Here is a 19,964-nt window from a genome sequence, read left to right on the forward strand (position 1 = left end):
TGATAAAATGGAGGTAGGTAAAAATTGTCCACGATTTTCTATAATCACTTGTGAAAGGGGAAATGTTGGCAATGGCCTTGGCTCCCAGTTGGAGGTTATATTCTCCACCAAAGTCGTGACATTGTCTATGTCATGTCTGTCATGACATAGACAATCATGATTATGACCAACAACATATAGCATCATAACAAGTAAGAACTATACATTTTTATAACAGTTACAAATAAGATTACATTTTTAGTTTTATAGCATTTAAATAATTCCACCGACTATGCAGAAAGCTGTAATGTCTGTAACACAGCATAAAGAAACACTCAACTGGATCATAGATTTGGCTTAAGAAATTCAGATATTCATTGTACTAAATAATAAACATTTACTTAACAATAGCTTAGAAGATATTTATAGGGAAAACTTGAATGATCTCATCTTCAAACAAAGCAAAACAAAACAGAACAAACAAGGCAGTCTTGGGCTGTTTGATCTGCTGTCCCTCTTTTCCTTTCTGAATGTTAGGAACAACATAACTGTGGAATCAGACAGATTGCAAGTCAAACCGGCTTTGCCACTTACCAGCTGTGTAAGTTTTGGACACGTCATTTCACATCTTTGACCTTTGTCTCTAGGAAGACTTGCCTCATGGGGTTGTCATAAGGATGAGCAGAAATAGTACCTGCTTGTCAGGAGCCGGTGGAGAATTTGTATGTTCCCTTAATATGTTCTCACTCTTACATATAAGTAGGGATCCTAAGAAAATTGAAAAAAATGGGCCTACTGACATTCTTATGGGATCTGAGGTTTGTGTGGATATCCTTTGTGGAAACTCAGTTGGCTATCTGTGTGAATCTGTTTCTGGACTCTCTTCTGTTCCGTTGATCTTTTGTCCATTCCAAACCCTCTTGATTGCTTGAAATCAGATCGTATGACTTTTCCAGCTCTGGGTTTTTTTTCCCCCCCAAAACATTGATTAGACGTGGCAAAACTAATAGACATCTTTGCCTTGTTCCTGATCTTAGGGGAAGGTGTTTAATGTGTCCTCTTTAAATATGATGTTAGCTATTGGCTTTTTAAAAATAAGTCTTTATTCTTTAGAACAGTTTCAGATTTACAGAAAAATTGAGAGGATAATACTAGAGGGTTCCCATGTACCCCGTACCTAGTTTCTTACGTTAGTGTGGTATATTTTTTACTTTTAATGAACCAGTATCGATACATACTTAAGTCCATAGTTTATGCAGATTTCCTTAGTTTTTACCTGATGTCCTTTTTCTGCTCCAGGATCTTATCCAGGATACCCCATTACATTCCAGTGTCGTGTCTCTTTAGGCTTCTCTTGGCTGTGGTGGCAGTTTCTCAGACTCCTTGTTTTTGGTGATGTTGACAGTTCTGGGGGATACTGGCCAGGTATTTTGTAAGATACTACACAGCTAGACTTTGTCTGATGTTTTCTTCATGATAAGACTGGAGTTACCAGTTATTAGGAGGAAGTCCACAGAGGTCAAGTGCCGTTTTCATCATACCAGATCAAGGGTGTGTACCGTCCACATGATCTGCGACCATTCACGTTAACCTTGATCATCTGTCTGAGGTAGTGTCTGTTGGGCTTCTCCCCTGTAAAGGTACTCCCTCCCCTTCCTTTATTTCCACGCTCTGCTCCTCGGGAAGAAGTCAGTACCTGCAGCCCCACACCTAAGGGGTGAAGACATATACTCCCCCCTCCTTGAAGACGGACTGGCTGCATAAACTATTGGGAATTTCTCATGGGAGATTTGTCTCTTCTCCCTCATTTATGAACTTAATCAATTGTTTTTATCAGTGTATATATCAGATATTTACACATGATAGTATAAAATTAATGGATATTTACTATGGATATTATTTTATACTTTTGGCTACTTTATTTTGTTGCTCAAATTATTCCAGCTTTGGCCATGGGGAGCCCTGTCGGTCGGCTCCTATGCTCCTTTGACATATCCCCACTGGTAAGGTTGTTTTGTTGTTGTTGTTTGTCTTTTAAAGCACTTCCTTAGTTTCTGGTCCTACCAGATACTTCAGGCTCCTCTTGTGTATTTCCTGCGCCAGTCCGAGAGTCATCTCTTTTCTTTTACTGGAGAATAGCCTTAAAACCAAGATCTGGGTGCCAAGTGTGCTTGTTGGTCCTGGGGTATTGCTTTTTTTTAGTGCCTTCTCAGTTGACAAAGCATAGGAATGCATGTCTGTTTACTAAGCTGTGTACATACACATATCCATATGTAACCATCTTTATATTAAGGTCATACCGATGTCTCTAACTCTCATCTGTTAACCACAGGGATTGTCCTAGCGTCCTCCTCTTGCTTATCTTTAAATTTCCAGTCCAGCAGTGAGAATTTGGCCCTTACCATCCATCATCCATTTCCGTAATTGCTCACTTCCATGTTACATGTATAAGCCCTGTTGGAATTAATTCGTGCCACCAGGGAAATCCACTTCATCAACTAGAATTCAGTGCTTATATGCAGTGCTTTTGCCTTGAGTCTTACAGACTCCACTCATTCCCAGAGTAACTTACGTCAGCACCTGTTCTTTCCACCCTTTCCAGGGATTTTGTTTGATACATTTACAGTACAGCTAGATGCTCGTATCACACTCTGTGTTCCTTCCTGGAATCCCCAGCCTCCTAAATGATTTTTTTTCCTTAATTTACATTCATTAAGGTTCACTTTTTGTGCTGTAAACTTCTATGGGTTTTGACAAATGCATAATGTCACATATTCACCATTACAGGATCATACAGAATTTTGTACTGCCCTAAAAATGCCTGCGCTTCACCTGTTCATCCCTTCCCTATTCCTTCTAAACTACTGGCAAACACTGATCACTGTATTCTCTCTATAGCTTTGCCTCTTCCAGGATGTCATATAATTAGATTCATACAGTATATAGCCTTTTTATTCAAGGTGCAAAGAAACACGTTGATTATCTTGAAATTATTCAGTCAGAGCTGAGCACATTATCACCAGGATTCCAGTTTTCTAAAATAATGGGAAGTGTATTTTTATTGTTACATTATTAGCAAGGGTTCTGATATGGCTTAACCTTTTTTTTTTTAACATCTTTATTGGAGTATAGTTGCTTTACAATGGTGTCTTAGTTTCTGCTTTATAACAAAGTGAATCAGCTATACATATATCCCCATATCTCCTCCCTCTTGCGTCTCCCTCCCACCCTCCCTATTCCACCCCTCTAGGTGGTCACAAAGCACCGAACAGATCTCCCTGTGCTATGCGGCTGCTTCCCACTAGCTATCTATTTTACATTTGGTGGTGTATATATGTCCATGCCACTCTCTCACTTCGTCCCAGCTTACCCTTCCCCTCCCCGTGTCCTTAAGTCCATTCTCTACGTCTTCGTCTTTATTCCTGTCCTGCTGCTAGGTTCTTCAGAAGCATTTTTTCTATTTTTCAGATTCCATATACATGTGTTAGCATACGGTATTTGTTTTTCTCTTTCTGACTTACTTCACTCTGTATGACAGTCTCTAGTTCATCCACCTCACTACAAATAACTCAATTTTGTTTCTTTTTATGGCTGAGTAATATTCCATTGTATATATGTGCCACATCTTCTTTATCCATTCATCTTTCGATGGACACTTAGGTTGCTTCCATGTCCTGGCTATTGTAAATAGAGCTGCAATGAACATTGTGGTACATGACTCTTTTTGAATTATGTTTTTCTCAGGGTATATGCCCAGTAGTGAGATTGCTGGGTCGTATGGTAGTTCTATTTTTAGTTTTTTAGGGAACCTCCATACTGTTCTCCATAGTGGCTGACTCAATTTACATTCCCACCAACAGTGCAAGAGGGTTCCCTTTTCTCCATACCCTCACCAGCATTTACTGTTTGTAGATTTTTTTATGATGGCCATTCTAACCAGTGTGAGGTGATATCTCATTGTAGTTTTGATTTGCATTTCTCTAATGATTAGTGATGTTGAGCATCCTTTCATGTGTTTGTTGGCCATCTGTATAGCTTCTTTGGAGAAATGTCTATTTAGGCCTTCTGTCCATTTTTGGATTGGGTTGTTTGTTTATTTGATATTGAGCTGCTTGTATATTTTGCAGATTAACCCTCTGTCAGTTGCTTTTTTTGCAAATATTTTCTCCCATTCTGAGGGTTGTCTTTTTGTCTGGTTGATGGTTTCCCTTGCTGTGCAAAAGCTTTTAAGTTTCATTCGGTCCCATTTGTTTATTTTTGTTTTTATTTCCATTTTTCTAGGAGGTTGGTCAAAAAGGATCTTGCTGTGATTTATGTCATAGAGTGTTCTGCCTGTGTTTTCCTCTGAGAGTTTTATAGTGTCTGGCCTTACATTTAAGTCTTTAATCCATTTTGAGTTTATTTTTGTGTATGGTGTTAGGGAGTGTTCTAATTTCATTCTTTTACATGTAGCTGTCCAGTTTTCCCAGCACCACTTATTGAAGAGGCTGTCTTTTCTCCACTATATATTCTTGCCTCCTTTATCAAATATAAGGTGACCATATGTGCGTGGGTTTATCTCTGTGCTTTCTATCCTGTTCCATTGATCTATATTTCTGATTTTCTGCCAGTACCATACTATCTTGATTACTGTAGCTTTGTAGTATAGTCTGAAGTCAGGGAGCCTGATTCCTCCAGCTATGTTTTTCTTTCTCAAGATTGCTTTGGCTATTCAGGGTCTTTTGTGTTTCCATACAAATTGTGAAGTATTTTGTTCTAGTTCTGTGAAAAATGCCATTGGTAGTTTGATAGGGATTGCATTGAATCTGTAGATTGCTTTGGGTAGTATAGTCATTTTCACAATGTTGATTCTTCCAATCCAAGAATATGGTATATCTCTCCATCTGTTTGTATCATCTTTAATTTCTTTCTTCAGTGTCTTATAGTTTTCTGCATACAGGTCTTTTGTCTCCTTAGGTAGGTTTATTCCTAGGTATTTTATTCTTTTTGTTGCAGTGGTTAGTGGGAGTGTTTCCTTAATTTCTCTTTCAGATTTTTCATCATTAGTGTATAGGAATGCAAGAGATTTCTGTGCATTAATTTTGTATCCTGCTACTTTACCAAATTCATTGATTAGCTCTAGTAGTTTTCTGGTAGCATCTTTAGGATTCTCTATGTATAGTATCATGTCATCTGCAAACAGTGACAGCTTTACTTCTTCTTTCCCGATTTGGATTCCTTTTATTTCTTTTTCGTCTCTGATTGCTGTGGCTAAAACTTCCAAAACTATGTTGAATAATAGTGGTGAGAGTGGACAACCTTGTCTTGTTCCTGATGTTAACTGGAAATGGTTTCAGTTCTTCACCACTGAGAATGATGTTGGCTGTGGGTTTGTCATATATGACCTTTATTATGTTGAGGTAAGTTCCCTCTATGCCTGCTTTCTGGAGGGTTTTTATCATAAATTAGTGTTGAATTTTGTTGATAGTTTTTCTGCATCTATTGAGATGATCATTTGGTTTTTCTCCTTCAGTTTGTGAATATGGTTTATCACATTGATTGATTTGCGTATATTGAAGAATCCTTGCATTCCTGGGATAAACCCCACTTGATCATGGTGTATGATCCTTTTAATGTGCTGTTGGATTCTGTTTGCTAGTATTTTGTTGAGGATTTTTGCATCTGTGTTCCTCAGTGATATTGGCCTGTAGTTTTCTTTCTTTGTGACATCTTTGTGTGGTTTGGGTATGAGGGTGATGGTGGCCTCGTGGAATGAGTTGGGGAGTGTTCCTCCCTCTGTTATATTTTGGAAGAGTTTGAGAAAGACAGGTGTTAGCTCTTTGAATGTTTGGTAGAATTCACCTGTGAAGCCATCTGGTCCTGGGCTTTTGTTTCTTGGAAGATTTTTAATCACAATCTCAATTTCAGTGCTTGTGATTGGTCTGTTCATACTTTCTATTTCTTCCTGGTTCAGTCTCAGAAGGTTGTGCTTTTCTAAGAATTTGTCTGTTTCTTCCAGATAGTCCATTTTATTGACATATAGTTGCTTGTAGTAATCTCTCATGATCCTTTGTATTTCTGCAGTGTCAGTTGTTACTTCTCCTTTTTCATTTCTAATTTTACTGATTTGAGTCTTCTCCCTTTTTTTCTTGATGAGTCTGGCTAATGGTTTATCAATTTTGTTTATCTTCTCAAAGAACCAGCTTTTAGTTTTATTGATCTTTGCCATAGTTTCCTTCATTTCTTTTTCATTTATTTGTGATCTGATCTTTATGATTTTTTTCCTTCTGCTAACTTTGGGGTTTTTTTGTTCTTCTTTCTCTAATTGCTTTAGGTTTAAGGTTAGGTTGTTTGAGATGTTTCTTGTTTCTTGAGGTAGGATTTTATTGCTATGGAATTCCCTCTTAGAACTGCTTTTGCTGCATCCCATAGGTTTTGGGTTGCCATGTTTTCATTGTCATTTGTTTCTAGGTATTTTTTGATTTCTTCAGTGATATCTTGGTTATTTAGTAGTGTATTGTTTAGCTTCCATGTGTTTGTATTTTTTTTTACAGATTTTTTCCTGTAATTGATATGTAGTCTCATAGCATTGTGGTCAGAAAAGATACTTGATACTTTTCTTTTTTCTTTTCCCCTACCCAGGTACATGGGGACTTTCTTGCCTTTTAGGAAGTCTGAGGTCTTCTGCCACTGTTCAGTAGGTGTTCTATAGGAGTTGTTCCACATGTAGATGTATATCTGATGTATTTGTGGGGAGGAAGGTTATCTCCACGTCTTACTCCTCTGCCATCTTGAAGGTCTCCTCCTTAACATTTTTTTTTAAGTAGATGTTTTTCTTGAAGGGCTAGGAAAACTGGTGAGGTCAATATTTTTATGCCTGTTGTAGGGCTGTTTAATGAGTAACTGAAGGTAAGAAATGTTATGCTTTTAGGGTTCTATATTCAAATTAAGACTGATGGTGCCTTCTCTGAGCTCTGTGGGACTTTTTTTTAATGACTTAAAATTTTGTCTCTCTCTACTATTGATAATCCAGAAAATCCTTTTGATTTTTAAATATTGTCGGGCTGACCACTGTATTGTGTCTTGCCATGCAATTCTAGCCCACATTTGTATTTGTAATTGTCTTAGTAATCCTTGGCTGATGAGAAAAGAAGGTATACTTAATGTGTAATGATATATTTGCTTGCAAGAGAAGGCCAAAGGCTGTCACTGTTCACTGTCTAAAAGATGTCTCCACAATTGGAATAAAGAATAGCAGGAAAACCCCAAAGGACCCATACTTTAGTCTGTATCATATTCATGTTTCAAGCAGCAATTTACTACTCAGAAAACAGGCTGTCTCTGTCAGCATGAAATTATTGTTGTTAAACAGAATTTTAGTTTTTATTTTTAATATGAATATATATATTTTAGAACTATGGAAAAAAGAGATATAAACATAAATAATATATACCACCATTGATGTTTATTTAATTAAATAATTTAAATAGAATAACATATTAATACTGTGGGGTATAGAAGAATTGTTTTTCACTTTATAATGAACTAGATACAACTCAAGATTAAAAAACAGTGATTTAGCACCTGGCAAGTTTTCAGTAAATATTAGTAGTTAGTGTTTTGGTTTTACACTATAAGAGTTTTCAGTAACACACTAGGGTCCTCTTACCATCTTCCTTTCCCCACACTTCGGCTGCATTCAGTCCTGCAACTCAGGCAAATTGCCCACTTCTCTCCCCCACCCAAAGCGGCTCTCAGCACAGTCCACGGCAATGGCCCAATTACCAGTCCATAGACATGATATATACCACCCTCTTTTCTGCAGCGCCACCCTCTAGGACAGCATTCTCTTCTGCTTTTTTAGCCTCCTCCTTTGTTTTCTAGTTTTTGTTCCTCTTGTTCTTTAAACAGTAGCGTTCTCTGATGTTCTTCCTTTACCCATACCTCTCTTTGTTCATTATATCTTTTTTAATTTGAATTTTTAAATTAACATACAGAAAAATCGACTGTGTGTTTGTGGAGTGCTGTGAATTTTAACACATGTATAGATTTGTGTAAACCACTACCACAGACAGGACACAGAACAGTTCCATCACCCCTTGTACTACTGTTCCTTTGCCATTGTTCCCTCCCGCATCCCTAACGCTTGGTGATCACCAACTGGCTTGTTCTCCATCAGTATAGTTTTGTCTTTTGGAGACTATCATATAAGTGGAATCACACATATGAACTTTTGTAGTATTCCATTTTAATTTTTCTATTGCGCTTTTCGCTATATATCTTTGTACAGATTGTATTTGTGGTTACTAGGGATGGCAATATATATACTTAACATTCTACAGTCTGCTTAGAATCAATATTTTATCATGTCTAATAGGGTATAGTAACCATACCACCATATAGGTCCCTTTACCGTTCCCTCCCATAAGTATGGTGTATGATACTTATGTTCATTGAAAACCAGATGTTGTAAGTTTTGCTTTCAACTGTCAAATAATTAAAGAACTTAATTGGAGAAGGATCTATTATATTTACCCAAATGTTTATCATTCTGTTGCTCTTCATTTCTGATGTACCAGATTTTCTGCTGGTGTGATTTCCTTTCTGTCTGAAAAATTGCCTTCAGTAGTTTTTTTGTGTGGTGACTGTGAATTCTCTTAGCACTTCATCTGAGAATGCCTTTCTTTCACCTTGATTCCCAAAAGATATTTTTGCTGGATATAAACTTCTGTGTTGACAGTTTTCTTTCAGCATTTTAAAAATGTTGTTATACATTCTTCTAGCCTCCATGATTTCTGGTGAGAAATCCACAGTCCTTCAAATCTTTGTTTTCCTAGAAGTAATATGTCATTTTGGGGGCTGGTTTTCAAGATCTTTTCCTTTGTTTTTAGTGTTCAACGGTTTGGGTTTGATGTGTCCAGACATGGATTTCTCTGTGTTTATCTTTTTGGGGTTTTTCTGAGCTTCTTGAAGGTTTATGTTTTTTGTCAAACTTAAGAATTTCAGCCATATTTCTTCAAATATTTTTGTGCCCCACGCTCTTTTCCTCTCCTTCTGGGACTCTGATGACATCAATGTTTGACCTTTGGCCATTGTCCCATAGGTCCCTTAGGCTATGGTCATCCTCCTGCCTTTTCTCCTCATTGTTCAGATTTGATCATTTCCATTGACCTGTCTTCCAGTTCACTGCCTCTTTCCTCTGTCATCTGCATTCTGCTATTGAGCCCTCCAGTGAGTTTTTCTAATTTTGATTCTTGTAGTTTTCAGTTTCACAATTCACATTTGGTTCTTCTCTATATTTTCTGCTTTTTTTTTTTAATTTTTTTCTGAAACTTTTGTTTCAAGAGTGTTCACTTTTACTTGTTGGGGCATTTATATTATATAGCTGCTTTAAAGTCTGTCAGATAATTCCAACAGCTGTGTCATTTCAGCATTGGCATCTGCTGATTGTCTTTTCTGATGCATCTTGAGGTTTTCTGGTACTTCATATACTGAGTAATTTTGGATTTGATCTTGATTATTATATTATGAGACTCGGGTTCTGGTTTAAGAGGAAAATTTATTATTTACTTGGCCACTGTTTCTCCTTCTGTTTTCCTGGATGTTTATCCCTGTCTCTTATTTTTTTTCCTTCCATATTTTGTCCTCTGTAACCTCTTTCTGAGACTTCTGGGAGATTATTCCAGTTTGTTTTCTAACTAGATCTTTTATTTAGATTACAATCTGTTTAACTGCCTTCACTGTGGTTTTTAATTTGACAAGTGTGTTTCTACCTGGAGCACTGTTTCTAGTAACTTAGGTTGGTCCCTCATTGTGGCTCTCTGTTGTATTGATTTAGTGTCCACTTGAATCTTGTTTTAAAAACAGAAACCAGTTTCTTAAGTTTTGTCCTTTTCTGGAAGGAATTGTGTTTTCTAGGGCAAAAGGAGTGAGGGAGGGAGAGCAGATGCTCCCTCTTTATTTACACTGTTGGCTGTTTGCTCATCTTCACACACACGTCAGTGTCTCTCTGTTGTTAGAAGTTGGGAAGGGTTCTAATTCAGCATAGGCCTCTGTTACACATGTTTCAACCTGGATGAAGGAAGACTGAAAGGCCGTGGGGTTGATGGTGGGGAGGAAGAAGGAAAGGAGCCTGTGCTTTCTGCCCAGCCTGGCCCACCCGTTCCTGCTTAAAATGGGAGCAGGTATGGCCAAGGGGCTTTCTCCTAGGCCTCCGAAGCGTGAGTGCTCCCAGAGGCTCTGCTTGGGTGTGCGGGGACTTCCCGCCAGCTGCCCTGCCATAGGGTGCCTTGGCCAACATGTTACTTTTCCTTTGCTGAGTCACAGATTGGTCTCTCCTTCTGTTCCTGGTTTCCTAGTGTACAGAAAAGTGTATTATTAGAGGTTATCACCCACCCCATGTTTAGTTTCCATTGTAGGGGAATAAAGGGAGTTAAACTAATGCCCTCAAGAGAAGCTCTTTATTCACTGTTTGGTTTTTTAAATGCTTGTCTTCAAATGTCATTAGCAATATAAGTGAAAGGCATAACAACATAATGACTTTGCAAGTGCCAGCATCCATTAGGAGTGCAAAAGGCACCAAATTTATCTGAAAATATGCAGCACACTCTCTGCCCTTATATAGATTTTACTGAGACTGTAACTGAGCCTAGAAGAAAATTAAATATATTTTGGATCCAGCTATGTTGGCACTGTATAATATTTCTCACCGCTTTTTGATGAGAAAATACTTTCTATTGTCCATTTTTTTCCTTTCTGTGGTGGAACGGCACTTGGTATCTCGAATTAACACGTGATAGAAACATAAGTTCCTTCTCGAAACCAAGTGCAAATACTTACCAGGAACAAAATACCAGTTGCTCTTTGGAGGCTGTACTTTCAGGGATCTGAAAGAGTCAGCTGGTTATTTCTTAACCTGTATTCTGAAACCTGTGTTTAATTTCCTGGTAACAGACTGTGGTTGGGGAAATTCCCCCCTTAGAAGCTACTAGGCTGCAAGGTGGGAATTCCCCCAGGCTCCCTGCCCTTGGAAATCGCCTTCTGAGGTCATATTGAGGAGTGAATTTGATCAAACCAACCAACAGTGGCAGTGAAAACCTTTTAAAAACTGACTTGGCAGTATGTTTCAAAGTCCATGTGGCAGTCAAAATCACGCTTAATTAAGAAAACGATAGAAAAGAAGGAAGATGATAATGGAGGAAAGAATTCATTGACTCATTATGTGGAAATATAGAAGCATTCTACATATCGCATAATGGGCTATTTTTAATGAATATTTTAATGGAATGAATATTTTGTAACCATTAGAAATTATAACTGTGAAGACTGTAACAACATGAAAGCGTACAAATGATATGTTAACAGGGGGCAAAAGGCTCATATATTGCAATTATATAAAAATACATATGTTTATGTCAAATCTTAGAAGGGAACCCATAGAAGTGATTACTGGGGTGTGTGGATAATCTTATACTTTTCCCCCTCTCATTTATAAACTGCTAGTAAATGATTTTTATTACCTAAAAATAGAGGGTTTTTTGGTTTTTGTTTTTTGTTTTTTTAAAGCAAACAAACGAGTAATCAGATGAGATTTACCAACCAAAATGAAAAACTTTGTGTTTGGTCTGAGATTAAAACATTAACCCCTTCAGTGTTGACTACTGATTTTTGCTTAGCTAATCTTCTACCAATTTTGTATTTACCTCTGTTATGAATATTTACAAATTTAATGAGAACTCTATCCAGAAACCCAGTTAACAAATAACAGCTGACATATTGTGTTTAGTATCTGACAAGGAGTATTTTGCACTTGACTTTCTTATAGTGCTAGAAGCTTATTAAGTCTAAATTTTATATTACATGTTGTGACATTAAAACATATCATGTAATACCAACTGTAATCATTTGCATGAGAACAATGGACCAAGCAACTCTAGGAAGCATAGCTGTTACTATGGAATATCCTGATAGGACATGAGGAATGGAACTTAAAAATACTGACTTTTATATATGCTACTCTGTCTAAACTCAGTGTGTTCTGTGCTGACTGGACAGAACCTGAAACGATGGATCCAAGTTCTTGCGTCACATTTTAGGATGAATACAGTGTCCAGTGCATCAAGATGTCACAAGATCTAGAAATCGCTTCCTCTGACGATCTGTTAACATTCAGAGCTAAGTGTCTGTAGCTGAGAAGACAAGACTAAGGAGTTATACGAGGAGAATTGTCTTCTGGAAGGAAGAACACTGGAATTGTGTTGTTCTAGAAATAGAAGGTGAAAGTTTAAAAGCAGGCAGATTTTCAGCTCGAAATATAGAAACTTATAATTACAGTCACCCTCCAGCTCAGACATGGAATTGATTTTCTCACGAGCTTCCCTGTTACTGGCACGGGGTGGGGTGGGGAGCTGGGTGGGAGGGGGATTGTTAAGGGGGAGGAGCTACAAGATGATCCCCTGACTTCTTGCAGCTGGAAAATGTTGTTATTCTAAGTCATTTGCTATGTCTTTCCAGCAGGTCTCCCTGCCTGCCCGCCCACCTGCCTGCCTGCCTTCCTCCCTCCCTCCCGTTTTTCTTCCTTTCTGGAAAATCCTAGAAGTATCATGATATTGTAAACTTCAATTTTTTTTTCTAATTTATATATATATTTATTTTTTTCAAACAACTTTTTATTGCAGTATAGTTGATTTACAGTGTTGTTAGTTTCAAGTGATTAGCAAAGTGATTCAGTTTTATATATATATATATATACTTCAGATTCTTTTCCACTGTAGGTTATTACAAGATATTCAGTATAGTTCCCTGTGCCATACAATAGGTCCTTGTTGTTTCTGCTTTACATTTTTAATTGAGGTATAATTTACATACAACAAAGTGTACAGACCTTAGTGTTCAGTTCCATGCATTTTGACAGCTGCATACGTTTGTGAGAATATTTAGAACATTTCCATCGTCCCAGAAAATTCCCTCATCTCCCTTTCCAGTCAGTCCCCTCCATCCCCACCCCAGAGGCAACTGCTTTCTGATTTCTTTCTAGTAGATTAGGTTTGTCCTCATACTTTATATAAATGGAATTATTAAGTATATATTACTTATTTTCGCCAACAAAATGCTTTTGAGATTTATTTTTTATTATTTAGCCAACAAAGTAACAGTTGTTACAGTTATAAGAAGCTCTTTGTTTTTATTACTGAACAGTACAGATACCACAGTTTGCTTATCCATTCCCCTATTGATGGATATCAGGTGGTTCCTAGTTTGGGGTTCTCATGAGTATTGCTGTTGGGTATATTTTTGTACAGGTCTTTTTGAGAAACATGTTCCTATTCCTGTTTGGTAAATTCCTAAGGGTGAAATTTCTGGGTCATAGAGTAGATATATGCTTAGCTGGAGTAGAACAGACAAATACTTCTTCAGTTAACTTTGTGCCAAATCATCCCCAACAATTAGTATTGTCAGTCTATTTTTTTTTTTATTCACATAACATTCTTTTTTTTAATTAATTAATTTATTTTATTTTTGGCTGCGTTGGGTCTTCGTTGCTGCGTGTGGGCTTTCTCTAGTTGCGGCGAGCGGGGGCTACTCTTTGTTGCAGTGCGCGGGCTTCTCGCTGCGGTGGCTTCTCTTGTTGCAGAGCACGGGCTCTAGGCACGCGGGCTTCAGTAGTTGTGGCACATGGGCTCAGTAGTTGTGGCTCCCGGGCTCTAGAGCCCAGGCTCAGTCGTTGTGGCTCATGGGCTTAGTTGCTCCGCGGCATGTGGGATCTCCCCGGACAAGGGATCGAACCCATGTCCCCGCGTTCTTCTTCTGCACCATCTTGTCCATCTTCTTGGCAATGCGGACCACCTCGTCCTCCATGGCCCCGGCAGGCCTGCCCCGCGCCGGGCCGCGGGGGACGGGAAACGAGCAGAGCTGGCGGGGCGGCGGGTAAGCCCAGGCGTCGGCGAGGGCCCTCAGCAGGCGTGACCGACGCGCTTCCTCACTCACGACGACCAGTCTATTTTTTTAATATAAATTTATTTATGTATATTTGGCTGCGTTGGGTCTTTGTTGCTACGCACGGGCTTTCTCTAGTTGTGGCGAGTGGGGGCTACTGATTGTGGTGCACAGTGGTTAAGAATCCGCCTGCCAATGCATCCGGGAAGATCCCACATGCTGCGGAGCAACTAAGCCCGTGCACCACAACTACTGAGCCTATGTGCCACAACTACTGAAGCCTGCGTGCCCTAGAGCCTGTGTGCCACAATTACTGAGCCCGTGTGCTGCAACTGTTGAGACCCGCGCACCTAGAGCCCGTGCTCCGCAACAAGAGAAGCCACCACAATGAGAAGCCTGCGCACCACACCAAAGAGTGCCGCCGCTTGCTGCAACTGGAGAAAGCCCGTGCATAGCAGTGAAGACCCAACACAGCCAAAAAAAAAAAAAAAAAAAAGATTTCCATCTTGGGCAGCAAAAATGAATGGTGGTGCCACTAACTGAGGCAGCGAAGATAAGGGGAGTCCAGTTTGGGGGAAGATGAAGAGTTTAGTTTTAGAGACCTTGAGAGTCAGATATTTGTAGGAATTTCAAGGTAGAGATAAGTAGTAAACAGTTGGCTATATGAGTCAAGGATTTTTGGAGAGCTATGTAGAGTAGAAAATTTTCCTTTTTTTAAAATTTAAAAATATTCAAAATTTTCATATTTTAAATATTAAAAATATTTAATATTTTAAAAATTAAATTATTGAATTTAAATATTTTTAATTTAAATATTAAAATTTTAAATTTAAAACTAAAATAGAGTAGAAATATACAGAACTCTGGGGATCACCAACATTTAAGAGGAAGAAGAGACTAGACAGAGCTTACAGATAAGTGAAAGGGAAACTGGGAGAGTATGTCATTGAATACAAGGAAATAGTTATGAATGGATCGTTAAATAATAGTGAAATATTTTCTAGGCAGGTGTTGTACAGATAATATTGGGCAAATTTGGCTTAGATCCACTTTTCTAAGAAGCAGCAAATTATTCAATGCTTTGAAATTATTCAATGCTTTTATCTTTTACACTCCATTCATTCATTGCCTTTATCTTTTAGTATTTATCTTGCTGTATATTAGGCACTCTCCTAGGGATAGGAGATACAGAGATGAATAAAAGTTAGTGCCTGTCATACTCTTTCTGTAAAAGACATGCAAACAGATAATTAAATACAAAAAAAAAGGGTCTCTAAGTAAAAAGATTGTAGGAAGTGCTGTAGGAGCTGGAAGAAAGACCTCCCAACTCTTCTGTGCCTTTCACATGCTACTCTTTTTGTATGAGTCACACTATTCCTGCTTCTTCACCCACATACATGGCCGTCAAAACTGAGCTCAAACAACTTTCTGAAAGCTTTCTTTGACTTCCTTGTGGGTTTTATTTCATTCTTTAAGAAAAATGGTAACGTATTGGACAACATATCTCTAAAGCAATCACTAAAAAAGAGGGAGAGAGGGAAGGAGGGAGAAAAGAGAACCAAAATTGAAAAAAAATAGTATATAGAGCTTCATTATAAGAAATTCAGATAATACGGATAATACAAGGAAGATCACCCAGGATCACACCACCTAGAAATAGTCATTATTAACATTAGGTTAACATTGTCTGGATATATCCTTACAGGTTTGTATGTATAAAGGAGGGATAGAAATAATTTTACATAATTAGGGACATATTATATATGCTATTTTAATATTAAGTGCTTAATTTCACTTTTAAAAGATAAACTTCACATGAAGAATTCTCCCCAAGAGGTAGTAATTGCTAAAAGATCCGTTTAAGGTTAACAAAAAAATAACATAAAACGTTGAAGCTTTGGTGATTTTTACAAAGCTGTAAGTCTCTGTATGTTTTACTTTCCAACAGCTTGATGTGATTCTGCTGTGAGTGATGAAGAAATTAACATCTTAGCTGCTTCTTACCTTTCTTGCCACCGCCCCCCAACTGCTTCCTGATTTTCACCTATAATTCCATTGTCACTGTTTATTGTGTTTGTCTACTTTTCTGTAACCTAATCCATATATTTGTTTGTTCTCAGCTCAGTGTTTAAATGGATTTAGTTCTCAGCGTCATCTCTTATGTCATGGCCTCTGGCTTCTCCAGCCCAGAGTTCTGTATTTTTATTCACCTCTTGGTTGGCTAGATTTCATCATCAAGTAGTTTTCTTAAGAAGGATCCCAGTGGTCCCTGAAGTCCTCTACACCGTCTGTCTGTCGTCTTTATACTCCAATGACAACTTGGCTGGGCATAAATTTGTTGGGTCATGCTTTCTTTCCCCTGAACTTTTGACATTTCTCCTCTGTCTCCTGGAATTGTGTTGAACTCGTTTTTTTCTTTACTACTCCTTCCCTCCCGACCCCACCCCCAACCTTTAATGAATCAGAATTGCAGTTTTCAGAGAACATACATGAGTTCTTTAAAACCTTCTCACTCACTGCAGTTGAGAGAATTATTACTAGGAAGGACCACCACAGCTATGAGACTCTGATGTGAGCCAAGGTATTTTTGGAGTATTAACCATGCATCTTTGTTTTCCTTTATAGAGATAATTGATGACCTTGCCAACCTGGTGGAGAATACCGATGAGAAACTTCGCACCGAAACCAGGCGTGTGAATCTGGTGGACAGGAAGTCCACATCTTGTGGTAAGAGATCGCTGTAGTTACAGCTCTGCCTCTCTAATCATTTGCGGATAAGCTTCCCACGTTGGTCTAATTTTACTGCAGGGATTTGGTTGCTCTTCTAGTACAGGCAGTTTCATGTGATGAAGCATTGAAATTGCTAGAAGATCCCTAAATCTTGTTAAAATGAAATGTTATGAGGGCAGGGGAAGTATAATGCATTGTTAATTTTTTTTAAATTTAAAGTAAGAAACCTTCCTGTATGCTTACCGAGAATAATAGTTTGGGAAATTGTATGATATCATGCAGACTGGTGGTGGCAGATCTCATGGGTTTTAAAGGCGATCTTGCTTGTTTTGTGCCTTTTTTAGTCACAGGCTTCATTGTTGAAGCTTGAGCCATAGAGCAGTTAAGAGCACAGATTCTAAAGTCCAAATGAGTTTACATCCTGTTACTTAGTGAAGTTATCATTTCTTAATACCTTGTACGTAAAATGAGGAAACACAGGCCAAAATAAGAATCACTGGGAATGGCTCTTAAAGTGCTGATTCCCTGGCCCTCCCGTCGAGATTCTGACTGAGTAGGGCTAGGTTGGGGTTCAGGAGTGTTCATCATTTAACAAGCGCACCAGGCGATCCCGATGTGGGTCCTTGTTCTTCAGCAGAAGTTCTGATGCACGTGTTTGTGGGGTTTCAGTGATCTATTGCTTGTGCACAGTGCCTTGCCCACAGGTAAGTGACAATGAAAGGTGGTGACACTAGCAGTAATCACAGTCATGGTTATTTGATGCTTCATCTCACAAAGATGCACCAAGTTTATAAGGCTAATAACTTTGTTATAAATAGAAGTGCGGTAGCACTAAAAAAAAAACTAATGATCTGAGCACATGCCTTGCCTGACTGTTAGCCCTTTCAGTATGAAAAATATACTGGATCCCTCTGATCTATCCAGTTTTAGAACAAAGATCTCTAGGGTCATCTGGGATGCACAGCTTTGAGAAGTGTTACCTTCCTTGCCTGTGTGTGTAGTTAAACAGAAATCTAGAACAACACGGTGATGGAGGACCGGGCAAATATGGACTCTGGAATCTCAGAGGAAGTGGAACTTGGAGGCCCCCACCTGCTGCCCTTTTATGACCTGTCTGCTCCCCGTAACCTGGCAGGTCTCATCCACCAGATACCAAGCCATTCTGTGCTGCTGCGCCTGTAGGCATGTGCTTCTTTCTACTTCCTGCGCAAAGCAAAGCCTCCTTGATTTTGCTTTACCAGCCTTCTCATAACTTCTGACCATAGGGATGTTGTTCTTTGCACCAGATCCTGAAACTTTGGCGACAGAGATAGATGGGTTCACTTCCACCTCCATCTGTTATTCTCTTCTATTCTTACATAAACTTAATCTTTCTGAATTTTAGTTTCCTCGGCTGTAAAAAAAAAAAAAAAAAAAAAAAAAAAAAAATGACCTGTTTATCAAAATGAAATTGTATAAAATATGTAAAGTGTCCAACACTCACTGTCGTCCCTGAATTTCCATATTTTATGCAGAGAGGCGCTAGAGCGTGATAGTTAAGAGCATGGGCCCCAGAGCCTGGGCTCAAATCCCAGCTCTACTATTCACTGGCTGTGTGACCTTGGGAAAACCCACTCCCCTTTGCCTCGATTTTCCCATCTCTGAAATGGGAATAATGTACATACCTGAGAGGGTTGTTGTAAGGAATAAATGAGTTAATGTAGGTAAAGATATAGATGATATAGAGGTAGGTAGGTATGTAGATAGATAGATAGATAGGGATATACAGCACTTAGAACAGTTCTTGGCACATAATAAGCAGTGAGCAAGTATTAGCCATTATCTTTATATGTTGAAAGTAGGAAGAATCTTCCAATTAAGAGACAACTTTCCTGAGGTCTTTTTGATGCACTAAGCAATCATGCACTAAGCAAGTAAGATTTTGTATTTGCAACACAGAGGGCCTCACCACATGCCATTCATGATGTCATAATGAAGAATATTGCTTCTACTGTTGCCAGTTTTTTATTTTGTAGTTTTACCTGGTGTTGCTCTTTATAGCCATAAATGTCCATAAAATCTTCTGAGCTGAGCTGTTTAATTTTTGTTTGAAAACAGGAGAAATTTAGAGATGCCCAGAATTACTAAAATGCATGTTTTTTTTTAAATTAATTAATTAATTTATTTATTTTTGGCTGTGTTGGGTCTTCGTTTCTGTGCGAGGGCTCTCTCTAGTTGCGGCAAGCGTGGGCCACTCTTCATCGCGGTGCGCGGGCCTCTCACTATTGCGGCCTCTCCTGTTGCGGAGCACAGGCTCCAGACGCGCAGGTTCAGTAGTTGTGGCTCATGGGCCCAGTTGTTCCGCGGCATGTGGGGTCCTCCCAGACCAGGGCTCGAACCCATGTCCCCTGCATTGGCAGGTGGACTCTCAACCACTGCGCCACCAGGGAAGCCCAAAATGCATGTTTTTTAAACATGTATTGGTATCTTAAAATGTGTTAAGTGTGAATTGATCTCATGCCCCCTTTATATTTACTTTTAAGTATATATATTATCTGTATTAGAATTATATGTAGCGATTCAGAAGGGGGAGGTACAACAGTACAACAGATGCTGAAAGAAGAAATTTCTCCAATTTTTTTTCAACAGGAATACTTTAGAGAGAATTCTTTGTCTTATCCCTTCAATTTTTCCCCTAATATTTATTTAGCAGTTCTTTTGATAGTATAGCAACACCACGTAACTATCCTTATATCATTTCTGGTGCCTGATAACGTTAAAGAAAAATGTTTTGCATTTGTATTTGTTCAAGGGACCTTTGCAATTATGTATGTGTTTGTCGACAAGCAGTGCTAGTTTTGCATATTGATGGAGGTTCAGCATGTGGCTACAAAGGTCTAGGGAGGTTAGACTTGTATTCATGACCCCCAGCAATTAACTTCTAAGTCTTCCCCTGATCAGCATTAAGCCTTGGAACACAGGGTATATTGTGCAATTTACTGATTAGGTCTAGCAGCCCTTAGCAACATTAGCCTGACCTTTTAAAAAAAAAAAAAAAAAAAACGTGTTTTTATTTTGGTAAAGTATACCTAACATAAACTTTACCATTGTAACTCTTTTTAAGCATGCAGTTCAATGGTGTTAAATACATTTACATTGTTGTGCGTTTACCACCACCATCCATGTATCTCCAGAACTTTTTCATCTTCCCAGACTGCAAGTCTGCACCCATTAAACACTAACTCCCCGTTCCTCGCCCAGCAGCCCCTGTCAGCCACCACTCTGCTTCCTGTCTCTACAAATATGACTACTCTGGGTGCCTCATATAAGTGGGACCATACAGTATTTGTCCTTTTGTATCT

General features: G+C 38.6%; 1 protein-coding gene across 3 annotated transcripts in view; it reads left to right on the plus strand.

The window, feature by feature from the left end:
• The window catches only part of STX8 (syntaxin 8), a 262,491-nt gene that overhangs the window by 135,180 nt on the left and 107,347 nt on the right, over positions 1-19,964 (plus strand). For all 3 annotated transcript variants that reach the window (XM_057536811.1, XM_057536812.1, XM_007166336.2), the window contains exon 7: positions 16,519-16,620. In XM_057536811.1, coding sequence (XP_057392794.1) covers positions 16,519-16,620 — 102 coding nt within the window. The remainder of the gene's footprint in view (positions 1-16,518; positions 16,621-19,964) is intronic.

Source organism: Balaenoptera acutorostrata, chromosome 20 (assembly GCF_949987535.1).
Source record: "Balaenoptera acutorostrata chromosome 20, mBalAcu1.1, whole genome shotgun sequence".
Lineage (NCBI taxonomy): Eukaryota > Metazoa > Chordata > Mammalia > Artiodactyla > Balaenopteridae > Balaenoptera > Balaenoptera acutorostrata.